The sequence below is a fragment of the Aythya fuligula genome, chromosome 2 (assembly GCF_009819795.1).
Source record: "Aythya fuligula isolate bAytFul2 chromosome 2, bAytFul2.pri, whole genome shotgun sequence".
In the NCBI taxonomy this organism is placed as follows: domain Eukaryota; kingdom Metazoa; phylum Chordata; class Aves; order Anseriformes; family Anatidae; genus Aythya; species Aythya fuligula.
In genome coordinates, this window is record NC_045560.1 from 81,230,780 (window position 1) to 81,251,888 (window position 21,109).

General features: G+C 44.7%; 1 protein-coding gene across 1 annotated transcript; it reads right to left on the bottom strand.

The window, feature by feature from the left end:
* Positions 1-19,542: 19,542 nt before the first annotated feature.
* Positions 19,543-20,772, bottom strand: FOXQ1 (forkhead box Q1). The gene is given in 5 exon segments (XM_032181096.1): positions 19,543-20,003; positions 20,006-20,135; positions 20,188-20,539; positions 20,541-20,619; positions 20,622-20,772. Coding segments are annotated over 5 exon segments (1,173 nt in total).
* Positions 20,773-21,109: the final 337 nt, after the last annotated feature.

The window sequence follows — 21,109 nt, forward strand, 5'->3', positions numbered from 1 at the left end:
TGTTTCCCTCAAAGGTATAGAAAATTAAGAAACTCTTGCTGAAATACTGGGAAATGTATGGTTACTTGAACTTATGAAATTCCTATTTTTCTGTCTTTTTGTCATTGCTTCATGCTCTTTCCCTCTTCCTGTGCTTGCCTGGAACAAAGCTAGGAACTATCCAGGATCACTGTGGTGATCACTGGGTATTGCAAGGAATTCACGTACATGCAGAAGAATTACATAGTATAGCAAAAGCCATTTCCATAGCTGATACCCATTAGAACCCTTTTAATTATTCCTGTTTCAGAACGGTGCATGAAAGACACCATGACATTGAAAACTACACTATCGACAAAGGAATGAACATCAATTCCAAACCACATTTGTATAAACGAGGGAAACTACCTAAATGACCAACATCTGACCGCTGTATTGAAGAGATTGGCCTGAGGGAACATAAAGCTAGGAGGGGTGGATACAAAGGGCTCTGGAGCCTGAGCAGCACAGCTCTTTCCAATGCACTGCTGATTAAGGCAGCTAGAAGAGTGAGGGTTTTGGGACCTGTAGGTTTTCTCTGGTTTGCAAGCAGAGGGGTTGCTATAGTCCTTGTGTGAGGCATTTAGTGCTATCAAGTGGCAGGTAAATAGATGCTGTATGAGTTGTAGTCATTTCCACTGGGTAATCCACAAATAGTGAAAGTAAAGGAATTGCCTTCTGTAGCGGGAAATGATCCATTGGATGTCTGAGCTTGGCTGCTGTTTAGATTTGGCAGTGCATAGGCTAGTTCTTGGAAGCAGTAGAGTTAAAGTGGAGCGATTCTTTTTCAGTGTACTGCTGTTTAAATGTAGTTAAAGCAGAGGGTGTGGGTAAGGCAAGCTGCGATCTTATATGTAAGCCTCTGAAGGATTTAGTGCAGCAGAGGAGGAGAAAGTGTCATGACTGTACAGTCCAAAAGGCTGAGATAAGAGGGGCTGTTGGTGATCTCATACTGTTTTTTAAGGGCACAGAAATAGTCCTCAGACTGCTTCTCCTGTTGTCCAGGGTACTAGAACAGTTGCTTAAGTCAAACAGAAAGCCAGGCAGGTGCCAGAGGGAAAGTGTAGATGAGCAAAGGGTCCTCATGGAGTTGTTCTATTGGCAGTGAACCAGGGCTTTGAGAAAGAAGAAACAGAAGACAAAGGCAAAGTGAAAACAAAGCAGGGGAGGAGCATTTCTAGACCAAAGAAGGCTGAACTAGGTTTGAAAGGGCAATGATGAGAATCCACAGGTAAGTGAGTATCCTGCCACCTGTGGAGGGGAGAATGGGGAGATATTAGAAGGCCTGTAGAGAAATAGGACTGAGACTAACATAGTGGTGAGCTGAGAATTTGGGATATCTCTAGCCCTGAGGAAAGGGCAATAAAAAAGAGTTCAAAGTCTTAGATCACAGCCAAGGCTATGATATAACAAGTCCCACAAAGACCTGGCTGATAGATCGTGTGACTGCTGCGTCAGAATAACATCTCTTGGAAGAGAGACAGGAAAAGAGCAGGAAAGAATTGCTCTGGATGCCAAGAATACACATACTGTCTGCAGAGTAAAATGATGAACAGCAAGTTATTGAATGTTTCTGGATAGTAAAAGAAAAGACACAGAAGTCTCCTGGAGGTCACATAATAGAGTGTAGGAGGTAAAGCAGAATCTTGTTTTGAGTAGCTACCAGGAGGATTTAAAAGGCAGGCCATGGAGGAATTTCAATAAAATATGAGGACAAAATTAATCAAAATCTTGGAATGTGCTGAGAATGCTTAACTGTGTAAGAATGTGGAGAAAGCTGTAAAAAGATGCTATTATATTTCTGGCTGTTATTGCTTGGAGGAACTGACAAAGCATCTGAAGTGCTGAGGTAGTTTATGTGAAGAGGGTGACATAGTGTTTTGAAAAGGGTACTGGTAGAGTACCTGACCTCTGAGGATAGGACAATAGACTTGAAAAAAGAAACCTTCAACTGAGTAGGTGGACTGTTTTGAGATCAAATGTCTAAATCAAAGAAGGCAATGGAAGAGTTAACTCATTTGGTCCCTATCTTCTGTGATCATTTTCAGTTCTGAGTATCTCAATTTCCTTCTTATGTTCCCAGTTCTGTGTACAACTGCATGATTTAGCTTTTTGAGGTTTTTAGCATTTCCCATATAAATAAGATACAAGCATTAAAGGTAAAACAAAGAACTGTAAAAATAACCTTTACAGATGCATTCTGTTACTTAGAAAGGGGGGAAAAAAGGTAAGGCAGCATTTCCTCGTGCTTACAAGCCCACCCTGAATAATTAATTTTGTTCTGCTTCACTCTGTCAGCTCTCTAAAGTGACTTCAAAAGGTCTTCCAGTCTGTCACTGCTGGTGTGCTCTGTGGGAGTGGAGAACAGGAGTATCCAGGTGTGTCCTGGTGTTATCTTAAAAGGTACCTGCAGGCTGCAGTATTGCCTTGATTATCTGCACACCTCTACAAACACGTTGCTTGTTTTTTCTTAGTGGGTGTGCCAATTCAGCAAGGAGTTCAGCAAATGGTTAAATTAAAACTAAGTAGACTAGTAGTTACACACTTCAGTCGGTGTTTTTCAAGCTAATGGGGGAGGAAGAGCAATGTGTTTTTTTTTTTTTTCTTGCCAGATATGATAGTGTGTTTGCTACTATGATAAAGGCTTAAAAGTCACAAGGTGTGTAAAGGCTGGTGACATTTCTATTGGAAAGCAAACCCCTTTTGGCTTAAATTCTTTTCCTACGAGCATCTAAAAAAATTCTTTTGATTGAAAAGATGTTCATTTTTGTCTAGTTATGCTGGAGAAATGATATCAAATTCTCTAATACTTTGATTTGTCAGGATATATAGTGCCTAAAGAACAGAATGAGGGCCAAGTGTCTTCTACAGGAATAGGTCCTCCTTTTGTAAGGGTGAATAGTGGAAAAGACTGAGCCTCCTGGTCTGTGTGGAAAATGGTTAACATGTCCAGAGATGGTTGCTGAAGAACAAGAAAGATTGAGTATCCCAGCAAAAAGCAATTTGATGGATTAGTCTTTTGGGAAGTGGGAAGAAAAGAAAGTCCTTTTAACCGATGGGTGGGTGTGGGTTTTTGTTCTCCTCATGATCCTCGATGGCAGCATGACTCTGCCTGTTGAGAGTACTGCCTTTGCTGGGTCAGATTTAGAAATCACAGCATCAGAAGATGGGGCACCTTCAGTGGCCCCATGGAGGTGAGTCCTTAGCGCAGGTCCTTGATGTGCCTGGTCCAGGCATGCAGACCATAACCTCTGTGCTGCTCCCCTACAGCAAGAACCAGAGCAAAGAGAATTACAAGTGGAAACTGGATGTTTAGGCAGGACCCCTGATTACTCAGCATCATTATGAATTATGATATCTAGAAAGCAGCTGAACAAGACAAAATGATTCTTCACTAGGATATTTTGTCCCCTATTACTGCTGTCATGATGAATTTGCCAGCTGAAAACTGGTTCCTTCTGTGAGGCTACAGATAATTTGTGTCTGGAAAGACTGTGGAAGTGTATGTTGAAGTAATGTGCCTGCAGGCCTTAGATGAGGCCTGGCTTAGGGTTTATGACATATATTGAGGGGATTGTGGGCTAACAGAATTTATGAAGCTGGATGGACCAAGAATGCTCTTTCAGTCCTGAGTGACATTGTGGCTTGACTGTCAGACCTAGGGATGCAGGTGTAGATGTGGCAACAAAATCAGGGGGTCCAGAAGCCCCACCATGGTCTGCTAGGCAGATGCATAGGTATCTGCCTAGCAGGCATGCCCTACTCAGTTGTGGTGAGACCTCTTGGAATGGGGCTATAAAACTTTATTTTTCTGGGATGGAACAAACCACCTGGATTCTACCAGTTTTATCGAATATCCTTTAGGTTATTAGAAAAACAAGAGGTGTCCACTTTCCACCTTATGGTATTCAAGGTTCTATTGATTTCTGATGTATTACGAGGTGAATTTTCTTACTCTCTTTCCCTGTGAAAGATGTTAACTCTAGGTTTAGGATAACTGCTACAGAGCAGTGCTTCAGATGTGAGATCTTTGAACCATATCCTGCAGATTGCTCCCTGCCAAATCAATTTGAACTACTGTTTTTTTCTTTTTTCTTGGAGTCTTGTGTTTTCCAGGTCAATTTGTAAAATTGTATGTTCCACAATGCTATTTTTCTTCCTGACCATAGCACACATCTTCTCCAGTGCCCTTAACATGTGTGAAGGAAGGAAAAAATCATCACCTGCAAGCTTACAGATGAACTGTCTCCCTAGGCTATATGTTCTTATTCAAAGGGGCTTCCTGGTGGATGCAAATACAGTTAAGAGCTGTATTTGCATGTTGCAGATGTTAACTTTCTGTTAAAACAATACAACCAGTCATGTGTTTTGCATTTGTCTTGTCATAAAAGTGCACAGGGATAGATATATTCACCTACATCTGAACAGTTCCAGGCACGGTCTACAGCCCCTTCTGTGACTGATTGCATAGGTCGGTGTCTCCAGACCTAAAATACTTAGAAAGCATCTAAACCCGTATTTGGGAATCTGGATTGATGGCCAACAACTTTTTGGAAGGATGTAAAGCAAACGCGACTGCCACCAAAACGGGTGCCAGTTTTGAGTTCTCAGCTCTGACAGAGATAAATGCCTGCTTTTATTTCCTCTACAGTCCTCTGCATCTCATTGTCTTGATCCACAAACTCTGAAAGGAAACTCTGCAACATGGAAAATACTGAATGTCTGATCCAAAGCACATTGAAATGCACAAAAATCACTATGATGGGCTTTGGATCAGGTCCTGAGTAAACTAATTCTTGGATCGTCACCTCTGGTCATAATAGCCCTTTGTTCTGCCTTTTTAATGACTAATGATTGTTATAAAAAGCCTTATGTAATTTCTGGCATGGTTAGACATCATATATGAGAGGTGTATAATCTTAGAAATGCTCTAGCTAGTTTCTTGGGTTGTGTAACAAATAATTATGGAATCTTGCTGAGCCTCACTTTATTATTATACAGCTCCAGGCTCTTACCCCCAGTGGCTTTACAAGCTTGTTAATATTTAAGCTATCTTGTAGCTTGGGTAAATTGTAATGACTTTCTTGTTACAGAAGCTAATATTAAACAAAAGAAGTTGTTGGGGGAAAGGGGAAAAGGTATGATGGATGTTATATTCTCCTGAAGGTGCTTTTCCTTGCTTTAATAGCTTTTGGCTGATTCACAAGTACAAATGAAATAGGAATCTCTTCCAAAGCCTTCCTTCTGTGCCTCTCTGGATAAGCAGAAAGACAGCCTTGCTCTTCACAGCGGATAGGGTAATGGTGGGCATGCAGGCTTGCCCTGAAGAATAATTTTGTACAAAATCCAAGTGACTTAGAGATGTTTTTTGGTGAATAAGACTAAAATCTAGCCAAAATCTATTAAAATCAGGAAGTCTTCTGACTACAGAAAGTAGCCAGGCCTACAGAAATGGCCAAAATAATTCAGCCACTCTGTTATAAAACAAGGTGGACAAGATAGCTCTTGTTCCTGCTGCCTCTGTCCAGTCCTGTTATGCCATGGAAACTTTCTCTGCCTACTCCAATTAAAAAAAACAATCCAGTCACTTAAGATATCTATAGCTGCTATTTAGGGTCAGAAGAACAGATCTGTGGTTTAATTAATATCTAATTTGTGTATAATTAGATTTGGTCTTCAACTGGGCTGGTGCTTCCTCTGCCTGCTCAGGTGGTAGACAAGGCTTCAGGAATGGTATATGCAACTATAGATGCCCCTGGTGTGGTGGTGGGTTGGATGATTGCCTATAGGGTTTTCAAGCATGACTAACTTCATCTGGCTTCCACAAGCTTTTAGTCTTGAAAGGGAACTCACATGGTGTGTTGCAAGATTTATAAAATCTCATGTAGTATAAAGATGAAGGGCAGAGCCACACACCTAGTACTGATGGCATACGTAGGTCCAAGATGACCTGCCAAAGCTGGGTGGGGTGTGCCTGGATTTTTCATGTAGAGCAGCTCAAACTTTAAAGTAAAAAAAAAAAAAAAGCAGCAGCAGGTGGGGCTCTGAAACAGCAATTACCACAGGAGAGAGGCTTTGATTTTTCTAATGAAAACTAAAGGTCTGTAGTTAGTTGTAGCTGGAAAAACAACAAACAAACAAAAACAATAGCACCAAGTAAAGATTATTTATTGATGGCTATTAATGCATCATATGTACTTGGATTATATGGATCCGTGGTATACCCAGCTCTCAAATGTGGTTCCAGGCCTCCCAACCCCGTGCAGTTGCCACCACTTCTACATCTCAAAGTGCCATAGTAAAGGTAGAGTTTCACAAATAAGGTCAAGATAAGGAATGAATGTACTGTGACTCTTCAAGGGATGCCTCAGAAAGGGAATGTGATAGAGGTCTCTTGTGAGAGGAGAAAAGTGCTTAGAAAAATGGTTGCTAATTTCTCTCAGCTGACACCTGTTTATCCTGAGCTTTATGTGGCACATTCAGTGTGATGAAGCAGAAGATGCTTCATTATAAGACAAGACTACCTGTGGATTTGAACTGAAAAAAAATGGTATGGGCTCAAAGTGATGGGATATTCCTGAAGGAAAAGTTCTTCAAGGGCTAGGGAACGCAAGGGTCCTGTTTTGACTTATGGTTATTGTAAGCTTCATGTAGGCTTAGAAAATGCTTTGGGAATGTTAACCTGCTGTTGTACATTCTTTAATCTAAGGAGCATAGCTGCCTCAGATGGGAGTCTGACCTAAATAGACCCTTGCTTTGATATAGGATAGGTTTTTAAAATTGGACATGTCTGAAGGGATTTGGTAATTGCATGGATTCCTATGAAAAGATGTACAACTCTTCTCACAATCCAGTTTGGTGTTTCCTGTAGTGTTTTTTACCAGTTATAGATCTCTATGATGGACTCACTTAGGTCAGAAATAAACTTGGGCTTTAAGTAAGATGTGTGAACTGCATAGTATACAGTGGAGCTCTCTTGGACAGAGCACCTGGGGAAGAGGTTGCCTACCTGACACGGTGTGCTGGTGGTATCTGACAAGCTACCTGCCCTGCTGGGGTTTTTCCACATCATTTGTGGGTACAGGAAGAGACAGCATTGCCTCTTATGTTAAAATGAAATCTATGGGGTGACGAACAGTGTGGTCACCTCCACCATCCTCAGTGCAGGTACATGCTGCTGTACAGAAAGGAGACTCACTCCTTTCTTATGTCAGAGGGCTGGATTCCCTCTCCTTTGTAGCCTGTGGGCCCTTCTCTGGTTGCACAGCAAGAAACTGGATCTCTAAACCTTTTTTCATGCAAAATTTTTCATGGTACAATTTACATCAGTGAAACAGTACTTGCAGGTTTAAGTTTTTATTTATTTTTTTTGTCTACGGGCCCTGTGTTCACAGTTCAGATGTGACCAAGTGTAACCTACCCTTCTCTATAATAGCATACAGCTTTTTACCAAGATAAACTATTTAAGTTATTTAAGTGAATTGGAATACATGTTTGTGCAGCCAGAAATGAAGTGCAGTCATTTTTGTCATGTTAATGTAAATGGCAACTTGCCAAATAATTGAAACTTCTATTTGTAAAAACAGTATGGATGTATTTTTCAAATCATGTGTTGAATGCCTTGATGTGAACTCTATTGAAATGATGTTTATTAAATGACAGACCCCAAAATTATTTTTCATATTTTTCCCATATATTTTGCAGGAAGGTGGTAAATAAAACTGCTACTGAAGAGAACAAAATGTCAGACATTGGCATACATGCCACTGCTTTTCAAGTCTCTCTGAATAAAAACACTTCTGAGTTGTTGTTGATTTGTTGATATCTATATTCTCATACCTCAAAAGCTCTTTGAGACATGAATGATTTCAAATAGGATAATTTTTCCTAATGGAAAGTTATCTTTTGGCTTTGTCCTCACTATATTCTTGTTCAATAAATACACGTAAATCCTATGTAAATCCTATCAAATAATTATGCACAATCTTTAGAACAGAGTAAAAGGAGCCTTATACAAAAACGACCACCAGTCAAACTTCTCTACCAGTCTGTACATGTAAACATCTTGGAGCTCAGGTCTTTTTCCAACCTGATATGGATGGTTATCACATATCAATGGAACTTGAACAGTAGTTAAGTTTACATGATAGAAAATGATAACATATCTATATCAGTGGGGCAGAAGGGAACCCTCGGGGTGGTGTGCTCAGAGCTGCAGAGTGATAAGTGTTTAAACTGGAAACTTACAAACCTGTTGACTTGTGACTGTGCTGTCAGAGCTGCAGCATTACCTTGAGGGGATTCTGTTATTCCCTCTGTTATTCCCTTCTTTCCCAGGCTCCTTCCAGTTGCTGCTGTAGATGACAGCTGATCATCCCAAGAGGCAGCAGTGGTTGGTAGGACTTGGGCAAAGCTACTATGCCTTCAGACAGCCTGTGGAGATCAGCTCTGGTAAGAGGAGAATGAATCACTCTAAATGTCAGGGTTGGCTGCAGAGTCTGGGCCCTCATACATGAGGGAGCAGCTTTCCTTTATTTTGGTACAGAATGAGAAGCCATTGTCCACAGCTTTCTAACTACTGCCTATTGTGAACCACCCTGGTGGATAAGAGTGTTTTAAAGCTTTAGTGTCTTTTATGCCCATCTAGAATATTTGCTGCTGGGAGGCCTGGTCTGGCAGATCTTTTGACATCCAAGTGTTGCTCTTTGCTTTCACTTCCCACTAGTTTCCTTCTGGTATTGGTAAGGATGGCATTGCAGAACTTTTGGGTGTTATCGTGTGACATCCTTGAAGTGACACTTTTCCTGCCTGTCAGGGGCAGAACCTTACGCAGTTTGTGAGCTGTTAATGCAAGAAAGCAGGCACACTTTTTTCTTCAACCTATTTGTTACATGCCTTGGAAAAATTGGATGTGGCCTTGCTTATGGTAAGCTCAGCACCCTGAAATCATATTGGCCCCTCACAGTTTCTTGTTGTGGCCTTAAAGTTCTTTGTAATCAACGTAAGATACAGAAAAAAAAACAAAAACAAAACACAAATGTTATGTAAGTAATCAGCATTTTCAGCATCTTAAGATTTCAAATATGGGTCTTACATAGGAGAGCTTAAAGAAACAAGGCAGCAAGAGATGAAAACATGGAGCAATTTATCAGATTAAAATGACTTATATTTTTGGCTTTATGCCAAAGTGAGCCTCTTGCTCAAAACAAAGTTTCATGTCAGTATTCGAGCCTTCTAATTTGAACATTCATTTGGCCTTTTAATAATGCGGGGGACAAAAAAAATACCCCCATCATGACTCTGGTTGCTCAATTTGGCTGGGGTTTCCCATTAGCTTCTTTCCCAGACTATTTATAGAATAGCAATTAAGATTAATGTATAGCTGCTCACATTTAGTTCCTGGCTCTACTGGGTTTTGAGCCACTCCCAACAAGACCTGAATGACTGAGGTATTTAGTGTCCATGAGAACTCCTGCTGAAATCAGCTGTAGCTATCTATCATGTAGATGTGTGTACCTTTAAAAGTTAATTTTTTTGGTATCATTAACTTTTTTCTGCTATGGAATGAAATTGTAAAGCTGGAGCTAGATAGGCAACATACTTCCCGGTTAATATATAGAAATATGATTTTTCAAAATTTGTCTACTCATGTTAATGAATAGGAAATCTTTCAAATAAAAGAATTCATCATTACTCGCATCTACTCCTACTAGTCCTTTTTAGGTTGTATGTTATTGATACAATTCAAGTGTCTTATACCAGTTATGAAACAGTAAAGTACAACGATCTATTTGTGATGTTCTTGACTTCCAGCTTTTAAGGGTTGTGTATATGGTCTGAGAAGTAATTGGTATCAGTAGAAACTGCGTGCATTGAACAAGCATGGTCCAAGAGCAGTATATACCATTTTGAGGAATGGACATTATTAACAAGTTTATGGATATCAAGTCCTCCTTTTAGTATCATAAATATCAGCAGTGCTCCTGTGCTGTACTTTGCATAGTGCTGGCTGATTGATTTGGGCTATGAGGACAGTCTCCATTTGTAGGATGCTGCTCATAGGCCTTGCATCAGAGACGGATGGATCGTGCTTATGAGAGCAACCAGCCAAAATAAATTGAGCAGTGTTCAATCCTGTTTTGCAAGCAGTTTAATAAGAGTGAATGTGAGGGTGGGGGTACAGTTTTGTCAGACCTCATCAGGTCAGGGAGACCTATAGGCACCAGTGTGCTAAGTCAGGCTTCTTTTCCTGGTGAGGAAGAGCAGAACTGTGCTAAAGGGAAGGATCCCATGGCTCAGATTACTATCTGAGCTAGACTTGACTCTAGGTGCATGTGACTGTTCAGAAATTGCAAAACATCATTTCTGAAAGGATACTGTGACAGATTGTGCGTGATATCATAAGGAGCCTGCCTTTTGATTTGTGTCCCCTATATTAGAACAAATTACGGTAAAGTAATGACTGCGTGTATTACTAATATAGCTAGCTACAAGAAGTACCCCCAAATGAAAAAAATACAGCTTAATTTGTAACACGTTTCTATATATACAGGTATTAAGCTGGCAGAAAAAAATACTTTAGCTTGTTTTCCTATGTACCTCTATATTTACAACCCTACAATCTAAATGATGAAACATCTTTTCATTTTTTCCTCACTTGAAATAAACCACCTGAGTTGAGGTTGAGTCAGGACCCTAAAAACAATATTCTTTTTAGTTGTACAAGGGTGATTCCTTCCCACAACTCGTTATTGGATGATGCAGGAATCCTATAGAAAGACAAATAGTTTGATCCTGTAATTTAAGCAGCATGTTTTAGTGGTATATGCACATAAAATATGGATGTTTGAGCACAGTAGTCCTATTTTTATTTTTGAATAATTAAGTTTAAGGTGTGTGTACTGGTTTTGGCTGGGATAGAGTTAATTTTCCTCCTAGTAGCTGGTACAGTACTGTGTTTTGGATTTAAGATGAGAATACTGCTGATAAAACATTGTTTTAATTGCTGCAGAGCAGTGCTTACACTAAATGAAGGACTTTTCAGCTTCTCACACTGCCCTGCAAGGAGGAGGCTGGGGCTGCACAAGAAGCTGAGAGGGGACACAGCCAGAACAGCTGACCCAGAACATACCATATGGTGTGCTCAGTTAAAAATAAAATAAAATAAAATGGGGGAATTTGTTGTTGGTCTTGGGGGTTGTTGTAGTGAGCAATTGCCTTGTGCAGCACTCAAATATTTTCCCCCTTTTTTCCTTATTAAACACTTTTTTTTCTTATTAAACTGTCTTGATATCAACTGAGTTCTTGCATTTTTATCACTTTTAATTCTCTCCACCATCCTGCTGGGAGGAGAGGGAATGAACAGGTGGCTGTGTGGTACTCACTTGTCTGCATATTAAACTGCAGATTTTTTTTTTAAATGTAGCACTATGTGAAACTATTTTAGTTACCAATTGTTGATACCACACTGACTTGAAAATAGTCATGTGTTGTACCTCAGAACTAGATAAGCTTCAAAATCTGTTAATTGGTGCAAGCACTACCCCTAGAATTATTTATCCTGTGCTCTTCTCTGCCAGACCAGCTTACTTGTCCAACTAACAGGCTCTCGGCACTGTTCCAGTGTCTCACAAAACAATGTCAACTGATTGATTTCTAGCTATTTCAGAAAGTTTTCCAGTCTGAGGACTCATCTCCACCCTGTAGGAAAACCCAGCATAATTCCCCAACGTTTAAATCAAACTATGCAAATAGCTGTCTTTCACTTCTTAAGCTAGTTACAGGACTTCTTGGTCTTGAGGGGAATTATGTACAGCTTGTATCTAATTCCAATGGTACTGATGCAAGCATTAATTTGAAACAATTCAAGTAGCCTTACTGCTCCTTGCTCTGGTGGGCTGGCTAGAGAGAAAGAAATAAGGTAACATGCTGAGCTTGTCAAGTCAACTGGTCAGGTTTCAACCTGTTGTCTGTGGAGACAGAAGTGATAACATGGAGGTAATTCTCCCTTGTAGTAAGTCACTGCGAGCAGTATGATGTGGGGGAAACTTTTACAGCAAAGGGAAAAACCAATCTATGGTTTTCCTTTTGAATAGGAAAATTCAAATCTGATTGCTCTGGTGGAGCTCTGACAATTGTTTCATTTTCTTGTCTATACAAGACCCAGAGGTTGCCCGTGCTTTCCTGGGACTGGCACTAATAGTGACATATGCTTATTTTGGTTTGACTGAAGTGTCTGCAGAGACTTTGTCTCAGCCTGGGTGTGCTAGCTGGGTTAGGAGCTCTGACCCAGAAGTTCATACGCTTACCTTTTCTTCCCCATTCAGAGGTGGTGTCTGCAAGACTTGGGCCAGTTGTCTTAGCAAAGGATGCTAGCATCAAGAGTCTAGTGCCTATATACGCCAAGTTCAGTCTTTCTGTGCTCTGTGTTTGTAGACTAGACCTAAGGGATAAAGTGCCTTTGCTTCCTCAGGAATGGCCTTGGAAAAGGACAAGATAAGGGAGCAGAGGGAGGTGAAAGGGGAAGGACATTCCTCTGAACAAGACTGCTGAAATACTACACTGAAGATTTTTTTTTTTTTTTTAGTTGCTACTGCTGATATGGTTGGGTAATTGGAGTCTGTGTACTCTGTCCTGTGTTAGTCTGGCTGCTTGGGAAGATAACTTTTGTCCTTCTTTAACCTGCTGTTTCTGGAACTGGGGGGCGTGGGAAGAACCTGACATGACTCCAGGTATTATGACACAGAAAGCTATGCCTTCGCTGTGTCTTCTGATTAGTCAGAAAGAGATGATACTACGGAGAAGTTCAGAGAAAAACAGAAATGACTAGGGGGCTTCCTGGACTGACTTATGAGGAAAAGGCAAGAAAGCTGCTGTGCATCTGTACAGTTCTGCTAAGTGATTAATGGGGAATGTGATGATAACATACAACTAATTGAGGCTTGTATATGCCAAAGAGAGGAATTAGTTCTGTGTTGTGCGAGGAGGATGAGTAATGAACACATGCTACTATCCTGAAGATGGCTGTATGATGTACCCAGAACAGCAGTTGTTTGATGGTGAAAGAGAACTGCATGATATACTTTGTTTAGGAATACCAAACAGTACTAAAATTCTGTTACTACATGGTGATGCAAATTAACTTTTCTCACAAAGAAAACCATTTCATCCCCTCATAGCTTGAGATACTGGATACTGTCTTGCTCCTAAGTTATTAAAAATAAACTGGAAAAAGGTGAATCAGGTAATTCTAGAAGTCTATCATGCCTCTATTTTCATAGATTCCTGTTAGAAATCTAGAGAAAACATTTTCTTTAATAAGAGAACACAATTTTTAACAGCAAATGTTGTGGAAGGAATTGAAATAAACATTTGGTCATACGTCTGTTTTGAAAGGCCACAGGTAACTACTGATATCTTACAAAAAAAAAAAAAAAAAGGAAATAAACGTTTTCAAAGCCTTGAAGTAAGACTGTTGCAACTTCTATTTAAAGTACGGAAGTTACTCTGGCTAGTTGTAACAGCTACTGATAAAAATACAAGGTTAGGAGATCAGACGCCCGGGTTTCTGCTGAAACTTTAAGGTCTGTAGTTCAACTTGGGAAAATTCTGTAAAATGAATGTCACAGAAATCTTGCTTAAGAAATTTCTATCCAGTGCAGTAGCCTGGGATACTTCATGGAGTCGCAGAATACCAGTAGTTAAGCGCAGCTTGGGTCTGGCATGATATTGATTAACATTGCTTCTACACAGCAGACTAAATCCTTTAGTAGTAATAAGGGTAACAAGCAAAACACTACTTAGGAATGGTTACAAGTTGTTTATCAGATGCTATTGGAGGATTACTCCAATGCCAAAATATTGCCTTTAACTATAGTTCAAACACAGCTAAAATAAACCTACTGGACCCTAAACTAGATAAATTATACTTTTAAAAAAAAAAAAAAAAAAAAAAAAAAAAAGAACCCTTACATACTGCTTATAAATGTACTCAATAAATAGCCATGATCAGGAAACAACTACAGTGGAATTTGGAAAATGAGGTGTCAACCTATTTTTCTTTTGTGTACCTTTGTATCTAATAGTCCTTGATTCATTTTTATCTAATAGTGCCACGTACTCTCTTCAAGACATCATACTCAAGAGGAGAATTGTACTGTTCCAGCTTGAATATTCTCTGCTCTCCTATTAAGGAGAGGAAAGAACCCACAGAAGCATTGCTTTTCCTCATAGCAAAGGAGGCTATTAGTATGCCATCCTGCTTGAAAGAGCTCAGAAATTTTGAAACATGTCATAACAAAGAAAACAATACCATGGTGCAAGAGCACAAATATTATGACAGTGTGTACTCTCAGTCCTTCCTTATACACACCCCCTCTGGCTCTGGAAAAGAGGACAAAGGCCTAGTCCATCCACATGTATGGAGGTTAAACTTCCTGAAGGCAATAACAATGTTTAGCTCCTATGCAAGGCTGGAGACTATGTAAATTACTAGTTCTTGAAACTGGCAATCTATCTAACTTAAATAATGATGCGTTAACGTTGGCGTGAATGTCTAGGAAAGGCCAGGCTCTCACTAGCCCTCTGACTGATTTTATGACAGGGTATTTGGTCTTCAGAGATGTCTTTTTTGAAGTTGGTTTCAAGACTTCTGAGAGTGTCCGTGAAGTCAGGACAGTTTATTCAAGAAGAAAATATTTCCTTTCCAGAACATAAATGAAAGATGGAGCCATATTCATCCCATTATTAAAGTGCTATTGCAGTACTCAGCAAAGTTGCAACAGGATACAATCACCCTTGCCAAAATCACAGCTGTAGCATGTTGAATTTGGCTGGAGGTGGATTTCACCTTTGGTTTTATGTCTACTTCAGACTTAAAAGGCGAAAAGCCTGCCACAATAAATGAACTCTCTTGTCTGTTATTAAACAAAACACCTCCCCCAGCTCCATGAAGAATTGTGCAAAATTTGGGCTTTGGTTGAGAAGCTCTATCCTTCTGTATGTGGACATGCTCCTTGCTTTTGTGTAGGAAGTTTCACCTTGGACTTCTTATGTTGTGGTGTAAGTGATGGGGGACCTGTAAATCCAGGTCTTTTCTGCTTCTAAAACTTCCTTGTGAAGGGTCTTCTGTGCCTGATGCACCCTGCCACTAGGAATCCCCTTTTTGAAAAAGTTTGGGTCAGAAGAACTGGACAGGATCCTGAAGCAAATTGATGTCCATCTTGTATCAGTCTACTCAGTAACCAGCATGAAATTAAGCTGGTACCAAGGCTGCACTTCTGCTTAGAGGCTATCACCAGAGATCTGCATTGAACTGAGTCTAGCTAGTGCTGCTGTGCTGAGATGGCTCTTGAATAAAGTGGCTGCTTTGAATGGATTTCTTCCTGAATAAGGATTAGGGATACTAACAGGCCATTTATCCCATTTTATGGGTCATTGGGTGTAAAGGCGAAAGCAAGTTTCAGGCTTCATCAGATGTAGCTGGTGAATGGGGTTAGATAATCTGATAGGAAAACGACACAAAAGGCTGCCCAACTGACATCTCCCAAGTAAGGTAAAGGAATAAAACTTTTGGCCTCTACCACAAAAGAGGATACAAAGGTGTATTATTATATCTCCCTGCTGTGTGGATTCTATGCAATATATATGAGCAGTTATTCACAGATAACTTTTGCATGATTTTTTTTTTCAATGAGTTTGTGTTTGACATCTGTTAATTCTTGAAGCACATGAAGTTCTTAAATCTTTCCTTTGTAATTAGGTTTAATCCATGAAGGAGAAAATTATGCAGTTCTGCTGCTCAGTAGGTTAAAATTCTCAGTAGGTTAAAAATCTAGGAGATTTAAGAAAGTAGTTAGGACCAACATTGTTCAAGTAGCTGGTTTTAACAGCTACCTAATTCGGGGTTTCAGGAGGAGGGGGAAACTCCCTGAGATGTTTGTTGAAAATGTTCTGGCTGTCAGGTATCCTTTTTTTCCTCTTTAAAACACAGTAAGGCATTCAGGAACTGCGAGAGATGAACTTGTTGTGAAACAAAGTCTCAAACATGATATATTTATTTGGTAATACAGATCTCTTAAAAAAAAAATCCAGTTAAAACCAGGGCTCGGTCTGGACTGGAATTAACAGGCAGTTCTGTTTGGGCTGGGGCTTCCACTGAATGCGCACACAGACTGAGGAGTTTGGAGCTGTCAGCATGGGTTTTTTTTGCAGAGACTCTCAGGCACAGATGAAATTTTTATGCTCCCTTCCTCTTCCAGTGGGGTTTTCTGTCCCACCGACACCAGCTGTGCCTATGCAGTGTGTAAAATCCTCTCCTGTATCCCAGACTGTACCCACCCAACCAGGTTTCACACTCTGGGCGATGCAGACTTTCATGGGGCTGGAAGAACGTGGCTTAGAAGTATTGGTTTACTGCTGACATGTCAAGTATCAAAAGGAGAAAGGCTTTTTCTCTGTTCTGTCATCCTGATTTATTAGACGTTAAGAAAGACAAAGTGCTCAGACATACAAACCTCGCTGTTTTGGAAAGGTCTGCGAAATGGTTAATTTGCTTGTTCCACACAAAAATGTAAAGTGTCGGTTCTCTGATTACCTGCTGCTGGAAAGTGTTTGGACAGGTGCTGCGTTTCACCAGCCGTCTGTCACAGCTGACAGCACGGATTTATGGCCGGGCACTAGCCCCGGCCTCCCGGCTCCGCTCCGGCCGGGGGTCCCCGCAGTGGGGCGCCCCCGAGGGCTGCGGGACCGGCCCGGGGCGGCAGCCGAGACCCACCCTGCTTCTTCTTCGTCCCCCCCATCCCTCCCCGTAAATTCACTTGTTTGTGAACCAACCCCTCCAGCTCCCTTGCTGAGAAACGCGGCATGGATTTAAGCAGCCTCACGAGGGAGGAGATTTCCACCCGACGGGGGAAATTCGCCCCTCGTCTTCCGTTTCAGGGCTGGGGAGAAGAAACGATACTCCCCAACTCTTTTGCCGCTCCGCTGCGGGATGCTGAGGGGAGAAAGGGGGAGGCAAAACCCCCTGCACTGTGCCGGGACCTGCTCTTCCTGGAGCATCCAAACCCCTCAAATGTCTAACAAGCTCTGTGGGCTTTTTTTTTTTCTTTTTTTTTTTTTCTTTTTTTTTTTTTTTCCCTTTTTAACTACTTTTTACTAAAAAGGGTGCTTTTCTCAACGGAAAAAGCCGAATGCCATCCTCTCGCTACATATCGCTACTCGCGCCTGCACACATCCGATTAAATCTGCGCTTGTGGCTGTAATACGAAATTCCCCGCTCCGCCAAGGTGCTTTTAACACATCCTGAAACCTGGCCGCTGCAGGTCGACAACACCAAAAGCTGCTAGCAGTTGCCTGCTGACGACTCGTACGGGCTCCTATAAAGGAAGAGATGTTACAATGCCTGCTCGAGGAAAGGGTAGATTATAGAAGGGCAGATTAATATTTGCAGAGAGCCTGGAAGGCAAAAATGATGTCGAAATGCTACGTGTGTGTGTGTGTGCATGTGTGTGTACATAAAAACCAATTCCTTCAAGGGTTGGATTACTTAATACATTAGTCACTAATCTCTCGCAGTGTTCTGATGAATGTTATGGTCTGAGCTAAACACACCGTGAAATCTGCTTGAGCTTTATTGAAACAAGTCGGGGTTTTCGCCTGCAGATCGTTCCGTTTGAAGCTTTCCTTTCCGAGCCCACCTTTGCTATTTTGCAAAGTTTTTTGAGGGTAGGAGAGGAGCTATGCCAGGGCTGAACCCCGGCGCTGAGGGAAGAGAAAGTGGGGAAAAAGCCCAGGGTCCAAAAAAAAGGGTTCTTAGAAAACAACCAGCACCCGAAATCTGTTTGTCATCGTTTGTTTCGGGGATCTATGGTTACAGAAGACTCGGGGGGAAAATAGCCCGCCGGTTTTCATCCCTTTTTATTATTATTAAAGCAAACAAACCCCAGATGACCATTTCAGAGCTTGTAAAAAACAAAAGAAACAAAAAAACACGAAACTTAACAAAAACCCCAACCCTGTGAGTTCGGGGACGCAGGTAACCTCTAATTCAGTACCACGGGCAGTTAAAAAACAATCCTTCCCTTTTTCCGGCTCGGTCTCTCTGAGGCTTTCCCTGCTCAAATCTGACGATACGAAACAGCCTTAACACAACACGCTTCGGGAGAAGGCAAGGTGTGAAAACTTTTTGTTTGTTTGTTTGTTTGTTTTATTTTTTATTACCGGCAAATACTCCCATAGAGCTCGGGCTGCTGCGTTTTCGCCCCCTGTAGAATGACAGGTTGGCTCCGCCAGCAGCGGTCGTGCTAACGACCTTCCTGCAGCGGGTTTGCTTTGCACCGAGAGATGACAACACGACTGCCTTTCGCCTGCTGTCCTTCGTGGAACAATAATTATAATAATGATAAAAAACGGCAGGCAGATGCGCTGGACTTCCGCACGCTGCAAGCCTCCCCCGGTTCGGGCAGCCAGCGCTTGTTTTTTCGCAGGGCTGAAGAGTAGCGGGGCAAGGCGATTTGATGCCAGGAATTTAAGGACTTCCAAAGCTGGAGGCAGTCCCTGAGCCGGAGGGAGAAGCTCCCTCAGCTCCTGCGGTCCAAATAGCGCGGGGGTCCCGCACGGGTGCCCCCCGCAGCCTCCCTCCCCAGCACAGATATCGTGCTCTTCTCCTTAACGCAGGCTTTACCCGGGGGAGGCTTTTATTAGGGGAGAGGAGGGAAAAAAGAAGGGGGAACATCGTGGCCGAGCATCAGTAAAATGCACACGCGCATCTATTACATATAAACACGAAAATAAAATACGAAAAACATCACTCTTTCCAGTAGCAGGGGTCGTGGCCTTAAGCGTAGGGCGCCAGCCAGCAGGGGTGCCAACGCCTGGCGTTTCCCTGTCCCCCCTTCCCCCGAGCAATAATTAATTAATTAAAAAAGCCGCACTCTCCTCGTGTGAAAAAAAAAAAAACAACAAAAAATAAACACTACTTTTATAAATAATTTAATGTCCTCCCTTCCCACGAAATGCTAGTTGCCGGACAGGAGAAAAGGCTTCTTTTGGCACAGTGATGCTTTGCAGTACAGACCCTACGGCTCCGCAGCAGCCCCCCCACCCCCCTTTCCCACCCTCCCACCACCCCTTCCCCGCCTTCCCGAGTGCACAGCGCGACCCCCGGCTGCCGCCACCGCGGGGACAGCCCCTGCTGTCACCGAAGGCGTCGGTGGCGGGAGGTGCGGGGATTAAAAAAAAAAAGGGGGGGTCCGGAGGGGAAGGCGAGGGAATGGCTGAAGTCAAGTAGTCTCGACGAACAGTAAGAAGCACTTGAGGATCATGGCTACGTCCGAAACGGCACGTTTGGGGCCGGTTTTGGGTTGGGTTGACGCGAACCCGCTGTCATTTCTCTAAGGCACAGTCACCGAAGGCTTTCGCTTGGAGGCTTTGGGCGCTTCTGGGGCTAAAGTGCGGGATCCAGAGCCTCCTCCTCGCCCCCTTCCCCGCCTCCCCTCGCGGGACTGACGGAGGGGGGGGGCTCCATTAAGCCAGGGGGGTCTCCACGGCGTACGGCTGGAAGGGGGCCGAGCCCCCGGCGGCCGGCTGCACCCGGAGGGGGGCGTACAGCGGGGACCCCGTCTGCGGCCCCCCCCGGCCCCCTTTGTGGAGGCCGGCGGGGAAGAGCGGCTCCGGCGGCCGCTCCCCCGACGGCTCCCCGCGGGGCAGCGCCTGCCGCCCGCCGGGCAGCAGCAGCGGCGGCGGCTCGGGCAGCCCGTAGGCGCAGAGCTGCAGGAGCCCCCCCCCGTAGAGGGCGGCGGGGGGATGCTGCGCGGCCCCCGGGTAGGGCAGCAGCGGGTAGGGACCGGCCAGCAGGTGCGGCGGGGGCGCGGGGGGCGCCGGCCACACGAGGCGGCCGTGGGGCTGCGGGGGAGGCTGCGGGGGGGCGCGGGGCGCCGGCGGCCTCCGGAGGAGGCTCTCGATGGCGAAGGAGCTGGAGAACTTGGCGGCGCCGCCCGCTGTCGCCGCCTCCTTCTTAGCGCCGGGGCCCGGCGCGCAGTTGCAGGGCGAGGAGGCGCAGCAGCACCGCGGGGAGCCGCCGGGGGACGCGGAGCCCGCTCCGGTCGCCTCCCCCGGTGCTGGCGGCGGCGGCGGCGGCGGCGGTGGCGGCGGGGCGGCGACGGGGCGGGCGGGCGGCGGGGCGGCGCGGCTCAGGCGCTTGCGGCGCCGTCGGAAGACGCCGTCGGCGAAGGTGTACTCGCTGCTGGGGTTGAGCATCCAGTAGTTGTCCTTGCCCCAGGGCCGCGCCGGGTCGCGCAGCACCTTGACGAAGCAGTCGTTGAGCGAGAGGTTGTGGCGCACCGAGTTGCGCCAGCCCGTGTAGGCGCCGCGGAAGAAGGGGAAGCGGCTCATCAGGTAGTCGTTGATCTCGGCCAGGGTCAGGCGGCCCCCGGCCGAGTCCCGGATGGCCATGGCGATCAGCGCGATGTAGGAGTAGGGCGGCTTGGGGCGCCGCGTGTAGGGCTTCCCCTTGGCGCTCTCGGGCGGCGGCGGCGGCGGGGGTGGCGGCGGCGGGGGCTGCTGCGGGGCCGGGGGGGGCTGCTGCGGGGGGCGCCCCGTCCTCCCGGCCCCGCCGCCGGGGCTGTTGGCGGCGCAGTCGCCGTCGGAGCCCAGCTCGCTGTCTGCCGGCGCCGGGGAGAGGGAGCCGCTGCCTTCCTGGTCGCTGCCGGCGCTCAGCTTGTCCTCGTAGTGCTGCGAGAACACCTCCAGCTTCATGGCGCCCCGCCGATCGGCCGAGGGGGCGACCCCCGCCCCTCGGCGCGGCCCCGACGGCGAGGCCCGGGGGGAGGCGGCGGGGCCGGGCGAGGCCGGAGGGGGCGGCTCTGGCCTCCGCACCGCCTTGGACAGCTCCGCGGAGGCCGGACGGGCACCGGGGCTCCGCGCCCCGGACAGCTAAGCGGGCACAGGCACCGGCACCGACACCGGGATTGGCACCGGGTTTTTTTCCGAAGGCTTCGCCCTCCGCGTCCTCGTCGCCCTGCGAGGCTGCCGCTCGCTCTCCGTCCCCCTTGTCGCTCACGCGGCTTGCTCCATGGGGCCGGAGGAGAGCGGG